This window comes from Equus quagga, chromosome 13 (assembly GCF_021613505.1).
Source record: "Equus quagga isolate Etosha38 chromosome 13, UCLA_HA_Equagga_1.0, whole genome shotgun sequence".
NCBI lineage: Eukaryota > Metazoa > Chordata > Mammalia > Perissodactyla > Equidae > Equus > Equus quagga.
Genome location: NC_060279.1, coordinates 61,591,928 through 61,610,870, shown reverse-complemented (window position 1 = coordinate 61,610,870; position 18,943 = coordinate 61,591,928). Strand labels below are relative to the sequence as shown.

The 18,943-nt window shown below is 50.6% G+C and overlaps 2 protein-coding genes across 5 annotated transcripts in view; one reads left to right on the top strand and one right to left on the bottom strand.

Moving 5' to 3' along the window:
- Positions 1 to 1,964: 1,964 nt before the first annotated feature.
- On the top strand, positions 1,965 to 4,652 carry B3GNT9 (UDP-GlcNAc:betaGal beta-1,3-N-acetylglucosaminyltransferase 9). Its single transcript, XM_046681927.1, has 2 exons — positions 1,965 to 2,113; positions 2,430 to 4,652. Exon 2 carries the CDS (start codon positions 2,456 to 2,458, stop codon positions 3,650 to 3,652), a length of 1,197 nt encoding a protein of 398 aa, XP_046537883.1. The 5' UTR covers positions 1,965 to 2,113; positions 2,430 to 2,455; the 3' UTR covers positions 3,653 to 4,652.
- A 103-nt stretch (positions 4,653 to 4,755) lies between these two features.
- Positions 4,756 to 18,943, bottom strand: part of PHAF1 (phagosome assembly factor 1) — a 28,221-nt gene continuing 14,033 nt past the window's right edge. For all 4 annotated transcript variants that reach the window (XM_046681923.1, XM_046681922.1, XM_046681924.1 and 1 more), the window contains 13 exons: positions 17,777 to 17,820; positions 16,096 to 16,175; positions 15,710 to 15,804; positions 14,517 to 14,614; positions 14,313 to 14,425; positions 10,869 to 11,002; positions 10,411 to 10,494; positions 8,850 to 8,932; positions 8,366 to 8,409; positions 7,801 to 7,844; positions 7,590 to 7,648; positions 6,908 to 6,980; positions 4,756 to 6,245 (listed from right to left, as the gene is read on the bottom strand). In XM_046681923.1, coding sequence (XP_046537879.1) covers positions 6,159 to 6,245; positions 6,908 to 6,980; positions 7,590 to 7,648; positions 7,801 to 7,844; positions 8,366 to 8,409; positions 8,850 to 8,932; positions 10,411 to 10,494; positions 10,869 to 11,002; positions 14,313 to 14,425; positions 14,517 to 14,614; positions 15,710 to 15,804; positions 16,096 to 16,175; positions 17,777 to 17,820 — 1,038 coding nt within the window. In that variant the 3' untranslated portion in view covers positions 4,756 to 6,158. The remainder of the gene's footprint in view (positions 6,246 to 6,907; positions 6,981 to 7,589; positions 7,649 to 7,800; positions 7,845 to 8,365; positions 8,410 to 8,849; positions 8,933 to 10,410; positions 10,495 to 10,868; positions 11,003 to 14,312; positions 14,426 to 14,516; positions 14,615 to 15,709; positions 15,805 to 16,095; positions 16,176 to 17,776; positions 17,821 to 18,943) is intronic.

Genomic DNA, 18,943 nt, shown 5'->3' with positions numbered 1-18,943 from the left:
TTTACAGAGTTTGGATTTTGTCCTGAGGCCAGTGAGAAGCCTTTAAAAGATTTTGGAAGTTAAGGCTGGGAGGCTGGTCAGGAGGCTGAGAGAGAAAGGACAGTGGCCCAGGCTGGGGTAGTGGCAGCAGAGATGGCGGGAAGGGATGAACACTGAAAGCTATTTAGGACAAAGGATAACAGGCCTGGTGACACTGGATGAGGAATGAAGCGAGAGAGGACCCCAGAGTTTCTGCCTTTGCCAGGTGGATGGAGGCTGGGGCTGCCCGCTGAGATGGGGGCCCTGGGGGACGTGAAGTGCTTGCTCTGTTCAGGACAAGTTGGGCACGTTCCTGTAGGACATCCAGGGAGAGAGTCCGAGCGTGGACTGGATCTGTAGTTTTAAGTTCAGAAGAGGATCCAGGCTAAAGATTTACCAACAGACAGGTGGGAGTGGGTGGGGTGGCCTGGGGGGGGGGTCAGTCTTGAAGGATACCAACCAGAAAAAGAGCAGCCCAAAGAGGAAGGAGGAAAACCAGGAGATTTGGAAGCCAGGGAATACTCATCTGCTCTGATGGAGGCTGCAGATCGTCGAGGCTGAGGAGTGTCCATTGGAGTCAGGGAAAAGGTTACTAGGTAGGGGCTGTTCCTGGGACATGGTGGGGACAGTCTGAAGCCAGACCACGGGAGGGATGGGAGGTGAGGCAGTGGAGAAAGCCAGAGTAGACAACTCCTGAGAAGTCTGAGAATAGAAGCGTGAGGCTCAGGATGGAGGGTTTGCTTTTAAGGGAGAACATTGGTGGGAAGAAGTTGTCAGAAGGAGCAGAAAAAGCCCCTGGAAAAAGGATGGCGCTGGGTAGCAGTGCTGGTTCCTGTAGCCTGTCCCTAGAAACTCTGGGTGGGGTGGGTGGGTTGTCTCCTCCAGGCCCCACTGTGTGGTCTGGGACCCAGAGGCTGTGAGTTCCAGGAAGAGAGAGCTAGGCAGGGACTGGGCCCTCAATTCCAGACCATCTCCCTGCCCACCTGGGTCCCCGATCAAACCCTTTGCTCACTGGCCTATTTCAGGAGTCCCCCAAGCTGAACCAGTCCCTGCACGCCCAGTCTTGCTTGCAGTGGCCCAAGCTTGGTTATTTCTACTTGCAGGAGGCTATGCTGGCCTGGGGCACTAGGGACCAGGGCACTCAGAACTGCCTCTGGGGAGACAGACTGAAGCGCTCACCTAGGAAGTTAAAGCAGACAGGGTTGAGCCCCTGTCCTGTGTCCCAGTGGATGGACGGTGAGAGGGGCAGGGCAGAACAGAGGAAAGAGTCCTGGACTGAATTCCAGAAGACTTGGGGCAGAGTTCTTATCTTCTGCCGGTATGATCCAGGGCAAGTCACTCAACTCCCTGAGAGGCAGTGTCCCCACCTGGGCATGAGCAATGAGAGCTGCTGCCAGGTTCGTGAGGATTGAATGAGCTGTCTCTGTCCCTGTGTGTTTGCTGCCGCGGGGGGGGCGGGGGGCGCGGTGGGAACGACGATGACGACGACGACATGGCAGAACCAGGAGTAAGGAGGCAGCCATGTGTCCCAGGGGCGGTTTATGGGCCCTGCCTGGAGAACTAGGGTTCCTGGTGAGCCGAGGAGAGGCTCCTCCAAGGAGGGGCTGGGATGGTGGCCAGGTAGATGCCTAAGACGCTCAGCCCCAGAGATTTGGGACCCGCCTGCCGCAGGGCTCCTGCCAGCCCAGGCCCTTCCCAACTCCGGAGAGACAGGGGTGTGGAGACTAACCAGAGAAGCTAATGCTTCTTCCCGCCCCCCAGGAAGGCGAATTTGGGGAGTCTGGGCCTGCACCGAGACCAGAACCACCTCTTCGGGCCTTCCCAGAGAGAGTTGTCCGTGAACCCTCTCAGAGTTTAGTCCTCAGCGCTCCTGGCCGCGCCGGGGCGGAGCTGAGCTCCAGATGTCCGGGCGGGCACAGCTGGAGGGTCACGTGGCAGCGGCCCCGGCCCCCCTTCCTGCCAACGCTGCATTTGGCCCAGGCCGGGTCCATGGCCGCCCTTGGGACCCTGCGCTGAGCCCCGGAAGCCCTGGCGTCCGGGGCCGCGCCGCTCCCAAGGGCCGATCGTGAGAGTCGGAATCCCAAGGAGCGACGTGGTGGGTAGGGAGGGGTAGAAGGGATTCAGTGAGCATCAGCGCGGGGAAGGCGGGCGGGGCTGGGGCCGAGGCTCCGCGTCTCCCTGCCCCGGCCTTGGGATACCGTCTTGGGCCGGAGCTGAGCGGGTGGGAGCTGGCAACTAGGAGGAACTTGCACCTCTTTCGGGGTGCCCATCCCGGTGGGGAGGTCAGAGCCCAGAGCAGGAGAACACCGAGGGGGATGAACGGCCGGTAGCTGGAGGCCCCGAGAGTGTGGCCTCCCTCTCCCTCCTCTTGGGGAGAGCGGGGCCGAGCCCCTGACTGAGTCTCTCCGCAGGGGGCGCGGGCGCCGGCCACGCGGACATGAGGCGGAGGCTGCGCCTGCGCGGGGACGCGTCGCTCACGCTGCTCCTCGGCGCCGCCCTCGGCCTACTGCTCTACGCGCAGCGAGATGGCGCGGCCCCGACGACGAGCCCTCCTAGAACGCAAGGGAGGGCAGCACCGGGGCCCGCGCTGGGGCTCCGCGTATTTCAGGCACCGGATGCGGGCGCAGCCCCGCCAGCCTACGAAGGGGACACACCGGAGCCGCCCACGCCCACGGGACCCTTTGACTTTGGGCGCTACCTGCGCGCGAAGGACCAGCGGCGCTTTCCCCTGCTCATTAACCAGCCGTACAAGTGCCGAGGAGATGGAGGACCTGACCTGCTTGTCGCCGTCAAGTCAGTGGCGGCGGACTTCGAGCGGCGCCAAGCCGTGCGCCAGACATGGGGTGCTGAGGGTCTTGTGCAAGGGAAGCTCGTGCGCCGTGTGTTCTTGCTGGGCGTGCCCAGGGGCGGGGGCACAGACGGAGCAGACGCGGAGGGGGAGGGCGCGCGAACGCACTGGCGCGCCCTGCTGCGCGCTGAGAGCCGCGCATACACGGACATCCTGCTCTGGGCCTTCGACGACACTTTCTTCAACCTAACGCTCAAGGAGATCCACTTTCTGGCCTGGGCCTCGACCTACTGCCCCGACGTGCGTTTCGTTTTTAAGGGCGACGCCGACGTGTTCGTGCACATGGGAAACCTGCTGGAGTTCCTGGCGCCGCGGGATCCGACGCAGGATCTGCTTGCAGGTGATGTGATCGTGCAAGCGCGGCCAATCCGCGTGCGGGCCAGCAAGTACTACATCCCGGAGGCGGTGTACGGCCTGCCCGCCTACCCGGCCTACGCAGGCGGCGGTGGTTTCGTACTTTCAGGGGCCACGCTGCACCGACTCGCTGGTGCCTGCACCGAGGTTGAGCTCTTCCCCATCGACGACGTCTTCCTGGGCATGTGTCTACAGCGCCTGCGGCTCACGCCGGAGCCTCACCCTGCTTTCCGCACCTTTGGCATCCCCCGGCCTTCAGCCGCGCCGCACCTGCGCACCTTCGACCCCTGCTTTTACCGCGAGCTGGTTGTAGTGCACGGGCTTTCCGCGGCTGACATCTGGCTTATGTGGCGTCTGCTGTATGGGCCGCAGGGGCCAGCCTGTGCGCGTCCACGGCCTGTCGCTGCTGGCCCCTTCCAGTGGGGCCCCTAGCCCCACCCATCACAGCCCCAAGCTCCCCTCATTCAGACCCAGGATGTAGTAGTGGAACTTTGAAGGTGAGGTTTCCCAGGCGGATTATTGGCGGTGTATGTGGTTCTTCCCCAGAAAGGGGCAGAAGAGTTCAGGATTCAGGGGCCAGCCCCATGGCCGAGTGGTTAAATTCGTGCTCTCTGCTTAGGTGGCTCAGGGTTTCGCAGGTTCGGATCCTGGGCACGGACATGGCACCGCTCATCAAGCCATGCTGAGGCGGTGTCTCACATGCCACAACCAGAAGGACCCACAACTAAAAATTGCAACTATCTACCCTGGGGCTTTGGGGAGAAAAAGGAAAAATAAAATCTTAAAAAAAAAAAAGAGTTCAGGATTCAGACTCATTGCCAGGTGTCTGTCTCCACAGGATCCACAGAGAATGAAGATTGAGCTTGGCTCCTGCTGTCCCCTTACTGGGAACCAGTCTAATGGTGGCCCTTTGAGATAGGCAGGGCTAAGGCGGTGGAGCACCAGGCTCTTTGTCAAGCATATGGACGTTTGGTCCCCCTAGTACCAAGGGGGGGCGGGGGAGGGGGAGTGGAATGGCAGAGGTTCACGGAACCTGACCATACTCCTTGGTTTGGAACCCCTATGGTGAAGCAGAGAAATGCAGCTCTTTCTCAAGGCTGGAACCCACAGGGATGTGTGGGGGCCTGGCCTCAGTCCTCATGGAACTGGCAGACATTCTGCCACAACTCAATCTGAAAGCAAGCATTTTGCTTCCCACCTACCCCTCCAAATTGAATTCTCAGCCTTGTCCAGGTCTTTAGATCTTTTTCTGAGGTCTTCTTTCCTGGAGCCAATCCCCCATGGGCCCTGGTCTAGCTGGAATACCAGGGATGGAGGCATCCAGAGACGACTTGAGTGCATGATCCTACCTAAAGTCTCTCTCCACCTCCAATTACCCACTACAAGAACCTACACCCACAAAGCTATGTCAGTCTCTATTAGAGGCTGTGCTGCCCCCTTCAGAGGAGCCAAGGAACCTCTTCTAAGATGACTCCACTATAAATTTCCCCATATTCTTCAACTCCCCCTTCTCAAAAAAATCAACACCCCCACACTTATTTTAGTACAAACATCCCAGCAACAGCACATGGTGAGCCGTTGCTAAGGGCACAGGTCTTTATTGGAGGAGGGGTGAGGGCAGGGCATGAGGAAGGTTCTCTCATTCCAGGAAATGGGAATAGTACCTAGCTGCTCCGACAGTGGGATGTACGGGGGTCTCTGGCCAGGCCAAAAGGGAAGACACCAGTCAGTCACAAAGTCATGGGAGTGCCACACAGGCCCAGGAACCACATAGAAACCTGGGGCAGGTCCCCTGCACATTCATTGTTAAACTATACAGGATGAGGCTGTACATGAGTTAATTACAAAAGAATCATATTTACAAAAATCTGTACACACATTTGAAAAACTCACAAAATTGTCATCTATGTATCACAAGTTGCTAGACCAAAATATTAAAAATGGGATAAAATTATACATTTCTCTTCTCAATTCTTTTCAAAAGGATTAATATTTTTAAAGCACATACGCTACTTTCCTTAGCAGGACCCATGAAAAGACTGAGCAGCCCAGCCCTCCCAGAGCCCCCAGAGGCCTTGAACCATGAATGGGGCATGACCAGGGGACACTGCCCAGGGTTGGGGCAGGGGAGCCAGCCCACAGTGCAGAACAGAATACTGAAACACAACAAAAGGAGGAAGATGTCTTTGGCTAAAACTTTGGCATTAAATAAAAGAGGCAAACAGAATGGAAACAATGCAGCCCTGCTGGCCAGGTTGGGGCAGAGCGGGGCACAGGCGACCTTGAAGGCTGGCTCCAAGAGGGTTGGGAACCAGGCCTGGGCACAAACCTGGATGGTAGAAAGCTGTACTTCAACCAGTTAGGTGTGCCTACTTGGCCTGGCAGGGAGCACGTGCAAGAAAGGAAGAGGGAGGGGCAGGTGGGCCATCTTGGCCACAGCCAGCTCATCAAGTAACTAAAGTGGATGTAGTGCAAAAGTCACAACCAAGTACTACGGACATGCTACCTGCTTGCCTTAAGGGTCACGTGGCAACGCTGGGACAAAGGCAAGACCTTGTCCTCGTCCTGGGTGCCTGTGTCTTCAGCAACAGACAGAGTCCTAAGTTTTCCCAATGTGTGTGAGACAGGGGAGACAGAACTCTGCCTCCTTACGTGTTAGTTGAGAGCTCCTGGGTCCAGGTATCAAGGCTCAGAGTTTGTGCTTCTCTTTGCAGTCTGTGTCCCCTGTTGGCACCAGCAGGCTGAGGACGGACAGAGGAATATCTGGGCCTCTCACCCCATGGCAGAGCACCCAGCCTGAGTCCCACCTCAGAACACCACAACAGCTGTTCAACACTGGCAAAGTGTCCAGGAAAACCCACAGGGTGGCACATGGAGGCCCGCTGAGCAGGATGCGATGCACAGTTCCACAGGCAGAGGGGCATGGGTGGTGATGTCCCTAGGGGAGCTCTGCTGTTCTCAGGTGGGCACCAGGCTTGGGGGGGCCATACAGGGTCACTGAGGCAATGTGGTTATTCTGCATGACCTAGTATGAGAAAACGACAGTGAGTCAAGGGGGTGGAGTAGAAGGGATGTAGGCAGAGCAGGCAATCAGATCCACAAAAACCACCAGTAGGATCTGTACTGGGGTTGTGACTGCAGAGAAGGGACTTGAGGCAGTTCCTGTGCATGGGGTTGGAGGTTGTGTGTGCAACACACTTGCACACAGGGCTGGGCTGATCCGTCAACATCCCCCAACTCACACTAGGGGTCGTCTCTGCCCCAGCGCCTGCCTGTTCCTCATGGGATACAGAAACTTCCCCACACCATTTGTCCAATCCTTCTGAACTGCTAGGGGCCTGCTGAAGGTATGGCATCCATGAGGGAAAATAGGGGCAAGCCCATTCTTCTCCCAAGCTGATGGGGCCTCTATAGCCATTGACCCACAGCACATTCATTCACATGGCATTCAAAGGCCCCCAATACCCCCAGGCTGAGCCTGACTTGCCCTGTGATTCTCTTTCCTATTGTACTCATGTTTTCAGATACAACCCTCACTGTTAAATGTGGGTGGGCCAGGTTCTCAGCAGACAAGGTTGCTGGGGAAGGATTAACTCGTCCAGCAGGGCCATTAGGCCCGTCCCATTCTCTTTCAATCACTTGCCTGTCCCTGTTATGACCACTAGCCCTGCAACCCCCAGGGCTTACCTCAAAGATCATCCGCTGAAGACCAAAGCAGAATGTGGAGCCAAATGGGTTGGTGTTGTTTGGGGAGGAAGACCTGAGGCCGGGGAAGCCAGAATTAGATGGGCAGACAGGCCAAGGCCAGGCAGGGCATCTAGTCCCTTTGGGGATGGGGGCTATTGGCCAGTGGTCTCTCATAGCTGTGAGTGTCTGTTTCCTGCACAGGCCTTTAAGATCCCAGGGGTAGTGACAGGCTTCCCTCAAGCTTTGAATACTACACAGTACAACAGGGCACAGAAAATTATGCAATAGGACTGGGGTGGTGAAAACTCAGGAGGGAGAGGGAGCCTCAGGCAGCACAGCAACTAGGTATTGGGCTGCAGACTATAGCAGGTAGTGGCTTTGATAGGGGGAAAAAAGTGCCCAGGACAGCCAGTCAAAACCGCCTCCCTATCTGAATAACTAGGGGTGAAAGGGCCCCCGAACCTGGAGGTAGGTGGGGGAGAGGGGAGCTATCTCCAGGGGTACAACCTGCCAGGTAAACATGCAGAACAGCTGGCCCAGTCCTAATGCACAGAGGAGGGACAGGAAGTATGTTTGTGGCAACACCAGAAACTTCTGTCATTTCTAAGCCATACTTGCTGCTAGGCCTTCTGGGCTGTGAGGAGCAGAATGGGGTGGTCAGAGACAGCAACCTCTCACTCACCTGTGCAGGACAACAGGCTTCTCCACAGGATGGCCCAGGAGCTCCTGGATGTTGTCCCACTACAAGAGGGATGGGGGCAGCAAGGGGTTAGCAAGGACCTGAGCATGCCTGTGACTAATGGCTGGCCCAGAGGACACGGGCCCCAGACTGCTGGCAGGTTCACGCCCACCTAACTTTTGGGCTGCATCAGGTGGGGAAAGTAGGAGCTCACCTTGCTGTAGGTTGTGCATGTTTCTGTCTGACCATCTGCATTTTCTGAAAAGAGAACACGGGGTGGTTGGCAGCTGGTCCAGCCCACTTGTGACCCAGCCCTAGGCAGAATTCAGACTTGGCCACCCTTTGCACTGGGGTTGGAATATGGAGGGAGGATAGATGGGCTGTTTTAGAGTTCCTGAATGAAAGAGAGTGGAGGGTTAAAGGGAGGTCAGTCAGGTGTGAGCTACACTATGCAGCAATGACAACAGTCACAAGGCTGTGCTGGGAGCACCAGGATGATCATCTGTAAATAGGAAACTCCAGCCCTCCAAAGACCAGCAATCTCATGGTCACAGGAAAAGACTTTGAGGGCCTCCAGGAGACTACAGACCAAGACCAATGCAGCCCCCAGAACAAAGAGCCCAATCCAGAGGAGCTGAGGCTATGGGCAGAAGCAGGTGGGCAAAGGCTCCATAAACCCAACCATTACTATCCTCTGTTTGGATCACTGTATCTTCTCATCATGAGAGACTGACTGACTCCAAAACCCTTTCCGTACCCTGAGGATATTCACTACTTACCTTTCTTTATGGCTAGTGGGATCTTGAACTCACAGCGGTGGTAACTAGAGAGAGAAGGCAGATGGGTAAAGCCTGGGTCCCCCAGGAGGTCTCACCACTCCCACATCTCAACTCCGTACCCCAGGAAAAACAGAATCAAGCACACCTGCCCAAAGCATTCAATTGGGAAGACCAGATTTAGGCAGTGGAGTCAAACAGAAAAGGACATGGCTCTGGAGTCTGAAGACTCTATTACCTTGGATAACACACCAAGCTTTCTGAACCTATTTCCCTATTTGTAAAATGGATACAAATGGAGAGATGTAAGGTATTGGACACTATATCAGAAACAGAGCAAACACTCAGGAAATGATCACTTCCCATGAAATAGCAAGAATTTAGGTGGAGACAAATTAGTGAACATCCTAAGCCAGAAGCTCTCTCTTTTCTGGGGATTTTCAGCCCGAAGCTCACGTCTCAGAGGGGCAGGTACACGTATACTCACATGTTAAAATTATAATGCCCAGGGTAATTGGTGTGTAGGACAAACTTCTTCACTTTGTGTGTATTCGCATCAAAGAGGATGTCCTGGGATAGAAAACAAGGATGTCCACGTAGTTTAAAAGTTACTGAGGCAGCGCAGGGGCCTTTCCAAGGGCCGGTCCAATTAGGAGACAGCCACTCTGCAGTGAGGATGCCCGCAGACAGCAGTTTTCTCCCAAACAACAGTAAAGGAGACAGCTGAGGCCAAGAAGCCTTAACTGGACATTTTCAGTGAGGGATGATGACCTAACCATCCATAGCACCCCCCCATTGCAAACCTTGTACCACCAGGCCTGCCAGGCACAGGGGGCTAGAGCTCTCACTGCTTGGGAGCTCAAACACATCAGTGAGATGTTTCCTGACAACAAGCCCCTGATAAAAAATCTGAGCACAGATTTTGGCTTGAAAGCTACCAAGAAGATTCAAGGGCCACTTGACTCTCAAGGGTCTCAAGACACCTGGCTATTCTGAATGCCATGAACTGCCTGACCCATCTGGCTTCCATTAGGCACTCTCCGTGGGAGTCAGCAATCCCTGGAACTGAAGTCCCAGCCTCTTGCCAGGACTCAGACCTGGATTTGATGCTGCCTGTTGAACACTTCCTCCTCTCCCCCACTCCCTTTCCAGCTTCACACCCTGCCAGCTCTTCAGACCTGTGACCCCAAGGTTACCCCTGACTCTGCCCTCCCACCAATAGCTACACTAAATCCTATTAGGGCCGGTCCATTCCCTCCACCTTACCTCCCATAAATCATCACTGGCCCTCAACTCCAAAGAGGCCCAGCTTACAAAAGTACCATTCCCTCCTGCCACCATCCTACCCTCAAGAGTTTATGATCCCGTTGCCATTCCCCCACTACTTCTGGCTCCTTTTTGGTCTTTTCCACATAGGCAGACCCAGTCTCTCCTTTCTCTCTCTCTGGAATCTACCCTTTCTTTGCTGCCTCAGGACCTCAGGCCCTAGAAAGCTCAAAGGTTAGAAGACCCAAGTCCAGGCCAATCCTGTCCTCTGAGATGTATCCTTCTGGTGCATAATCATTTACATAATCATTTCTCACACCTGCATCTCATCTATCACCCAGACTCTCAGCACTGATGGTGGCCATCAGCTCCATTCAGCACTCTAGGCCCAGAGCACAGGGCTGCAGCAATGCCCCTGGGTGATCCCTAAAAATACATAAGCATAGTTCCACTGTCTTTGCGTCTTTTTAGTCTCCCTATTCTGTGACTCCAGAATACGGTCCTATTCTGAACCTGAATGATTCCCACAGCCTCACCTACAGAGCATGTTTCCCTTAGAAAAGAAGTCAAGACATACCAGGGAACCCAATGTTTCTCTGCAATCTTGGTGGCAGGAAAGTCTACTTTGGGGCACTAATGTAAGACAACACTAGGCAAAGCCAGCTGGGGCTAGGGTCCCCACTGCCAGGCATGGTTACAGCTGCTGTGTACACATAGGTGTGCCCAGGTACACTGCCCACCTCCACAGAAAGGGAACGCTTCTCTGAGGAATCACAACTTACCACTCCGAGAGTGAAGTAGTTAAAAAAGTAGTCGTTGCACTTAGATGGAACTTGCTTATGAGGGGAAGGAGAATGAATTTTCATCTGTTAGGAAAAAAAGATAAATTAAAATCCAACCCCTTAATATAATTCTTACTAAATGAAAGTCTGAAAAAGTGTTTCTTGCATAACATTAAGCTGTTGGATAAGCAAGGGTGTGAGAGTCCCAGCTGCTAGTGCCCAACAACCCAGCCACCTTTGGCTGACTATAGACTGGGCCCTAATCTCCAAGGAAAGGCAGGACAATCTGACCAACAGGGGTCAGAAAAGAGCTTTCAATTTACTTCTCCATCAGCTTTAATAGAACAGGTTCTATGGGAAAATAGCAAACAGTTTATATTTACTCATTACTAAGTTAATGTTGATTAAAAAAAAAATTAAGAGACTATCTATTCACTTTACAAACATATTTCCCCTACCTTGTCCTCTGACTTATAGAAGACCTTGTGTGGAGAGCCAAGCATGCTAAGAACATCCTGGCAGGAATCACCAAAATACACTGAACGTTCAAATACTCGCATCTTGGCATCTGCTAAGAGGCCGGGCCCACAACCTGCAGAGAATAAGGGAGAGGTGCTTGCGTTCCCAGTCAGAGCCTGAGACCCTGCAGCCCAGGGCCCTGGGGGCCCCAGAGATGCCACTGGCTTTACGCAAGCAGAAATGCCAGGTCACCAGGGCTTGAGATGCTAAGAGAGATCACTATCTACTCAAAATAATGCCAAAGACTCAATCCCACAAAAGTGATATGGAGCTGTGGAGACTGATTCACTCACTCAGCAAATATTTACTTATTGACTACCATGGGCTACAACACTTTGCTACATGTTGAGCCAATAATGGTGAGAAAACAGGTGCAGTCTCTGCCCACATTGGAGCTTATGGCATGAAGATCCCAATCAGATTATCACACAACTGTGGTACACTAAACAGCAGCATAGGTGCTATGGAAGTATATAATGGGGTGCTACTCTTGCCACTTTCCAGGTCCTGATAAGATACAAGGATTTACGTTAAGAGGTGCTTCTCAATGGTAACCCCCAACTAGAAACCGGACCTAAAGATCACTCTATAGAAGAGCCAAGAATAAAGCACCCATTAACTCACTCTCTAATTCTACAAACACCTGACAGACCTACTAACACTCAAAAGAGACAAACCAGGAAAGTGGGAGACTAAAAAGAACCTGAACTGCCAAGTTTCTTCTTTGTGAAGAATCCTTAAGCCCTGATTTTGTCTAAGACATTTCAGAAATGGTTCCAGTTAAACATATACACAGACACCAAGTGGTTATGGAACAGCAAGACACACCAACGGTAAAACTTCTCCCATTCTGTAGATGAGAAGACAAAGTGTTTTGCCCAAAATAAAAAAAGAAGCCAAGAATCCAAGGAGGATTGCAATTCCTGGTACCATGATATCCACCAACATCACCTTACTCTGCACAGGGCTTTACAGTTAATAAAGCTCATTCATGTATAACAACCCATCTGTCACATACAGAAGATTTCAGGGATCCAAAATCTGAGATAACTAGGTACTGAGTTCTCCAGCTAACCCCAGAGTCTTCAGTCACAGCACATACACACTGACTGCCAAATAAAGGCTGTGTTTAAATTTACTAGCTCCTGGGAAAAGCATAGTCCACATTAAGCTCTGTCTATAAATCCTGCAACTTAGGCAAGCTTGGGTGACCTACAGAACCCACCAAAAGTCCTGTCAAGCTGGACTGTATGCCCGAAGTCTCCAGGTACCAGATATCTGTGACTGTCCAGATGGAACTACAGGGAAGGCACTCTTCACAGGTGAGTCTTCTCTCTCGTCTCACTCTACCAGAAGCATACCCACGTAAAATTACCCTTAGTTTTAAGAGACTATTTTAGTTTCTGATTCCCTGGAGTGAGTCTTCCTTTAAGTTATTATGGGGACCAAGATAGGTGAACTGACTTTCTGTGTTAAAAGCATCACTGTAGCCATACTCTACAAAGAAACAGATGTGAGAAATGAGTCAGCTGAGACAAGCTACCCTCCTGCTTGCCAAGGGGAACTCTTGATGAGTACTGGATTGGATAGTAACTCAGCGAGGCCCTGACTTAACAGTTTTCCCCGCTGACCCTGTAAGCAGTGAGATGTGACTGCCAGGAGTGGGCTGTACAGGGTGGCAGTCAGAATTGGCTGAGACTTCCACCCCCAACAGGCTTCTCCCGCTGTCATCTGGGGTAACTGTGCCATCCTTGACTGCCCCACTGTTTCAAGTGATCCTCCTGAGCAGACAGACCCTAAATCACTTGACCTTGCTGCCACATCTCAATTCTCTCAAAAACTGCAGTTCAAGTGCAACACTCCTTTAAGTAGCTGGTGTCCTGCCTTGGTCAGAAAAACCACATTTTAAGAAATTTCTAACCCGGAGGTTGTGAACTATCTAATTGTTCAGGGGAGTGAATTCACAGTTTATATACCAGATTTTTTTTTCCCTCCTCCCCAAAACCCCAGTACATAGTTGTACGTTCTAGTTATTCTATGTGAGCCAATGCCACAGCATGGCTACTGACAGATGAGTGGTGAGGCTCTGCGCCCAGGAACCAAACCTGGGCCGCTGAAGTGGAGCATGCTGAACTTTAACCACTAGGCCATCAGGGCTGGCTCTATATACCAGATCCTTAACAGTTAAGAACCAACACCCTAGAGACTGATGTAAAACCCCAATTTATGAATAAATGCTGGCTAGACTGTGTGCTCCACTAAGGCATAGCCTGTTGGCTTGTGGGCTCTTTTTTTTTGAGGAAGATTAGCCCTGAGCTAACATCTGCTGCCAGTCCTCCTCTTTTTGCTGAGGAAGACTGGCCCTGAGCTAACATCCGTGCCCATCTTCCTTTACTTTATATGTGGGACGCCTGCCACAGCATGCCTTGCCAAGCGGTGCGATGTCCGCACCCAGGATCCAAACTGGTGAACCCCAGGCCCCTGAAGTGGAACATCCACACTTAACCACTGTGCCACCAGGCCAGCCCCTCCTGGGCTGTCTTTATGGAGGCAAACTCCACACTGGAGATCCCTGTACTGTTAAACATGATCCAAGGTCCAAAGTAGCTGAGATTGGCCAGGCAAAAGAAAATCACAAAATGAGGCAAAGATCCTGGAGAGACCAGCTACTGAAGGCATCAACTCTTTGTTCATAGTCAGCAAAACTGTCAGCAGGGTGTGGGCAAACCACAATTCAGCAGGTCCCTCCTGCCAGCCTACTCTGAGAACTAGGCATAAAGGGTGGAAAAAGGGAGAACAGACAATGCCACGGCCCACAAGATACATCTTCAGGAAATAGCCTGGGAACCACTGCAAAGCTAAATAAGCACATAGAAGGCTTATGTACACACTGAGGGAAGCAATGCTACTGTCGGTTATTAAGATTTGCTAATGATAGACCCAGTCCTGATGGTTTAATGGTTAAAGTTCAGTGTGCTCCACCCTGGTGGCTAGGGTTCCATTCCTGGGTGTGGAACCAAACCACTTGTCTGTCAGTAGCCATGCAGTGGCAGCGGCTCACATACAACAACTAGAAGAATTTACAACTATATACAACTATGTACTGGGGCTTTGGGGAGGGGAAAGGGAAGCAAAAGAAGGAAAATTGGCAATGGATGTTAGCTTAGGGCAAATGTTCCCCTGCAACAAAAACCAACCAAACAAACAAAAACATTTGCTAATGATAAAACTATGTCTTGTCCCTTCACAAATTTAAATAAAAGCCTTAGCAATAAACATCTGCCTCATGTGTCTTCTAACAACTATCTCTAAACACATGAGATTTTAGACTGTTTCAACATAGATGTAACGGGGAATCCACCACCCCATAGCCAGTAACTTACCTGCAGCAAGTAGGCGAAGTCGTAAACCTGAGGGTCCAGTTCCATCTCGAAGAACATCTACACTCTCAGCATACACATTGCCCAGGAAACAGCTCAGGGGCATCCCGGGAGCCCTGGGGGCAGGCACAAAATAAACAGAGGCTTTGCTCTCCCTCCCAGGGAGCCCATGGCCTTAGCATGAAGCTCATGCTCCTACATACATACTTGGTATCCTGTAGACTGTTTCCACTGTAGATGTACATTCGTTTCACAGTCGCTCCATGGGGTATCTGGAGAGAAGCTAGACCATGGGCAAAATTGGGCTGCAAACACAGGACAAAAGTTTTACTAAGAGCACACTGCAGGCCATGTGACTCAGGCTCTAGCATTCCCCAGTACTTGTGGTCTTCAAGAACTGGCCAGGGGGCCGGCCCTGTGGCTGAGTGGTTAAGTTCGCACGCTCTGCTTTGGCGGCCCAGAGTTTCACCAGTTCGAATCCTGGGCATGGACATGGCACTGCTCATCAAGCCATGCTGAGGCGGCATCCCACATGCCAGAACTACAAGGACCCACAACTAGAAAAATAGATAACTATGTACCAGGGGACTCTGGGACAAAAAAGAGAAAACAGAACTGGCCAGGGGGTTAGCTCTGTGACCAAGTGGTTAATGTTCCACGCACTCCATCTCGGTGCCCCAGGTCTACTCCATACATCAGCCATGTTGTGAGCATCCCATATACAAAGTGCAGGAAGACTGGCACAGATGTTAGCTCAGGGCTAATCTCCTTAACACAAAAATTTAAAAAAGGAGGAAGATTGGCAACGGATGTTAGCTCAGTGTGAATCTTCCTCACAAAAAAAAAAGAATTGGCCATATCAATGCACACAGTCAACCTGGCTCTGGGTTAATAAATTCACCCCAACCATACAAGTTCATCTTTAGTTTTACTTAGCTTTTATTTCCTTCGTCAGGGAGAAAATGCAGGAATGCTTCCCTTAATAAGATGTAAACCTTACAAAAAGCTATCCAACTCATAACCCAGAGGAGACTGTTGCCTAAGGATGAATGAAACATTTTGCTAAAAGCAATAACTGAAAATCCAAGATGAACTCTCTCAAATTCTAGGCCACTGAGAAAAACCAGTGATCCGGAGTTTTAAAGCAAGGCACAACTGGATCTCTGAAAAGTGACCTTGATCTCACTCTGCAATGGGAAGTGCCCTCTTCCCAGGAGTGCCAGCTTGGGCTTTGTTCTTCCTGTCAACCCCACCCTCTCCACCCTCCTTGGCCCCTGAAGATCTCAGAGACAAGGAAACCAAAGAAAGAGTACCTATTCAGCCTCCCCAAAAGGCACTATCTGCTGACCCACATCACATGGGCACTGAGCAACAAATACCAGGGGAAGGGAAGGGCTGACCTCGTACTTGGGAGCCTCAGTCCACGAGTCTAACTGAAAAGAGAAAGACAGTCCTCTGAAGTTGAGGTGGAAGAGCTGCTCAGCGGAGTTATACACTGTGGGAGTAGGAAGAAGAAGATGACTTGGTTGAATGGTATCAGAAGTTGCAAACACAAACCAGCCTGGCAGGGAGTAATGACTGGCAACACATTCCTTGTGTCTCATCTGTGACCTGATCTACTAGGCTGAAAACAAGGGGGAGGAGCTTTCCTTCACACCCAAGTATCAACCTCCAAATCCTATAGGAACCTGGCTTCAGGGGTTTGGGGTTGGGATGGCACCACTTGCCAGGTTTATCACAATGGGCTGCCAGAGATGACCAGACAAATCAGATGGACTTGGCTTACCTCCAGGATGGGTTGCACCAAAAGACTGGTCAATCTGCTCAATGGTGGGAGCTATGGCCTGAGAGTTAAAATGTACTCCACTGAAAAACAAAGATAGTTTTTAACACCAGGCTTCACAGGTTCACAGATCACTGCAGATGGTGGCTAGAAGAGTTATTCTTAAAACATAGGCAGGTGAGTCTATAATTATATCAAAATAATTAAACAACTTTTAAATAAGAGACAATTAATGAGGTCAAAACAAGTCAATTCTCCTGAGGCTGATATACAGAATTGATCTTCTAGGGCCTCCCAAGACATTTGTGGCCACCAGGCATAGTTCAGGAGGAAATAAATCCGGTCTCAGTCCCATGGCATTTGGACTTGGCTAAGAGTGGCCATAGGAACAGTGTTAATATGTTTTCCCAGGATGCCTACTAGTAGTTTGGCTTGAAAAGGAACTTTCTTAAAAAGGGATAAACATCTTAAAAGAAGAGTGTAGTCAAGCAATGCAGCTTGTTTTCTTAACAAGAAGAGTCAGTTCTCATGGACTGGGTGAATGGGTAGGTGGGTGTGGGAGGGATGGATCCCCTACAAAGAAAAAAAAACCTGGGGAGTGGGCTTGGGAGTAAAGAGGGGCATAGGACTTCAGCTGATGAGCATGAAGATAAGGCATTTATGACTTTAAGAAGAATGCTTAAAGGTTAAGAATAATTTTTTTAAAAATTACTGTCATTTATGGGACACCTCTTTTTTAACCAGGAACTGTTGATGTGCTTTACCAGCATTCTCTCACGTAATCTTCCTAACCCAGCAGCTACATTACTGGTTTCTTTTCTTTGATGAGAAAACAAGCTAAAAGAGGTTAAGTGACTTGCCCAAGGTCACAGAGGTAATAAAATTATGAAGCCATAACTAAAACCCAGGGAAGCCTGACTCTAGAACCCAGGCTCTTACCCACCACTGACTCATAAGAGGGTAAAAAGAAGCCAGAACTTGAGGTACAAAGGCCCAACAAGACTAAAAGACAATTAGAATCTGCAGAGGCCAGCGCTATTACACATTAGCTTTAACCACTCCTCTATCAGCAAATGTTGTTTGAGCCTGCCCCAGGAACTCGGGCCTTCTATGCTCTTGCAAAGGGAAGGGAAGCCTCTTAAGGAAGCTTACTGAATGGAGTATTCTAGATGATAGCAAAATGCCTTGCCATAATGGGGGGCTCAAATATTTGTGCATCATGCAGGCCATTCCCATTCTCATTCTAAAAAGCAGATTTTGCCCCCCAAATAGTGGTCCCTTTGGCATTCTCTTTAGCACAGGCTTGGAGTCAGACCTATCTGGTTTGTCCCACTTCTGTTACTCACAAAAACATAAAGAAGTGCCAAAAGAGGTTGTACAGGGGAGGGCAGCTGTGACCTAGGAGACAGTTACATCAACTCTGAGCTGAGGTCCTGCTTTCCAGTGAGGATTAAATAAGCTGACACATATGTGAAGTGTTTTACACATAGCATGTTCTTAGTGAGGTTTCCTCCTCTTCCCCAGAAAACTGAGTGGGCTTAGGGGCTGCCTGAGGAAATCATGGTACCAAGCTGCAATCCTGGACCTGCTGCGGATGGGAATCCTCTACTAATACTATGAAGGTAGTAGATAAAGCCCATTTGTACAAAGCCTGTGACATATACCAGCAGGGGAGAAAACTTACCAATATTTTAACTTTACTTTAGTCAAGTCATATACTTCAATCACCTAAAAAAAAAAAATCAAATGTTTAAGAGTTGTTAATGCTCTGTAGTTGAAAAGGATTACCTAAAAAGACATTTATAGAATAGCGAAGAAAAAACAACTACCACTAGCCAAAATTCTCCTCCTGAAGCACTACACATTACGTTTTGTTCTCATTTTTTAATTTGGCGGAAAAACCCATACCACACACAGCATAACCTCTCCTTCTTCCTCTTCCAGTGGATTATTCAACAGATGTCCATGGATGTTCTGGGTCCAGGTTCTTATATCTACTCTACTGCTGGGTCATACAGAAGACAGCACATACCACCCTTCTGGACAGTGAAATCCTCCACAGAAGCAAATTCACACAGCTTGTTAAGGCTGTAACCTTGAATACTGAGCCCCTTTCCTTCTATTTCATACTTGACTGCATTATAAAAACCCAAATAAAGTCACTTTCAAAAATAGCTTCAAACTACTGTGGTTTACAAAACAAAAAGATGGAGGGGGAGGTCTATCTTGCTAGAAAACAAGTCATATTACATTAGCTTAGGACAAGTGTGACAATAATCAGATATATCCCTAATGATGGGCATCTGGTTAAACCTGGAGAACCCTGGGACCCTTGTGAAGTTCAACGGGTTCAGCCTCGGATGAAATGCCAAGAACTCAGGGCAGAGACAAAGAAAAAGGCATTGAACACTCAGCCACTAGTGGTGCCAATTAATGAGCACCATAAAGTCCTCTATGCCAATGGTGTCAGGGGGTTGGCAGCCAGCAGCATGGCTGGCTAGGGCGTGGAGCACCATCTACCATCCCTCAGCTGGGAGGTCTGGCCCTCAGTGTAGAGGCACAAGTAGAACTGGTTCAATGTCTGTTTGCCTTGACAATCTGCGCCTCATCCCAGAAAGGGGCTCTGGGGCACTGGGTACAGGAGCATCCGGCATTGTCACAGAAACTGAGACATAATAGGCAGTTCATTCTTGGCCAGACCTTGTCCCTAACTCCGTTTAGAGATCATAACACTAAACTACAAGGTGGGCACCTCTTAACTATAATGCAGCTATTCTGACCCTATCTGCTACTAAGAATTGCTCCCTCTGCTGGGCCGTCATAGCACTTCAATCAACCCCTTCTTACACTA

What these genes read in the sequence shown, in the direction of transcription:
- B3GNT9 (XM_046681927.1), top strand. Translation starts at nt 2,456, where the DNA reads ATGAGGCGGAGGCTGCGCCTGCGCGGGGACGCGTCGCTCACGCTGCTC.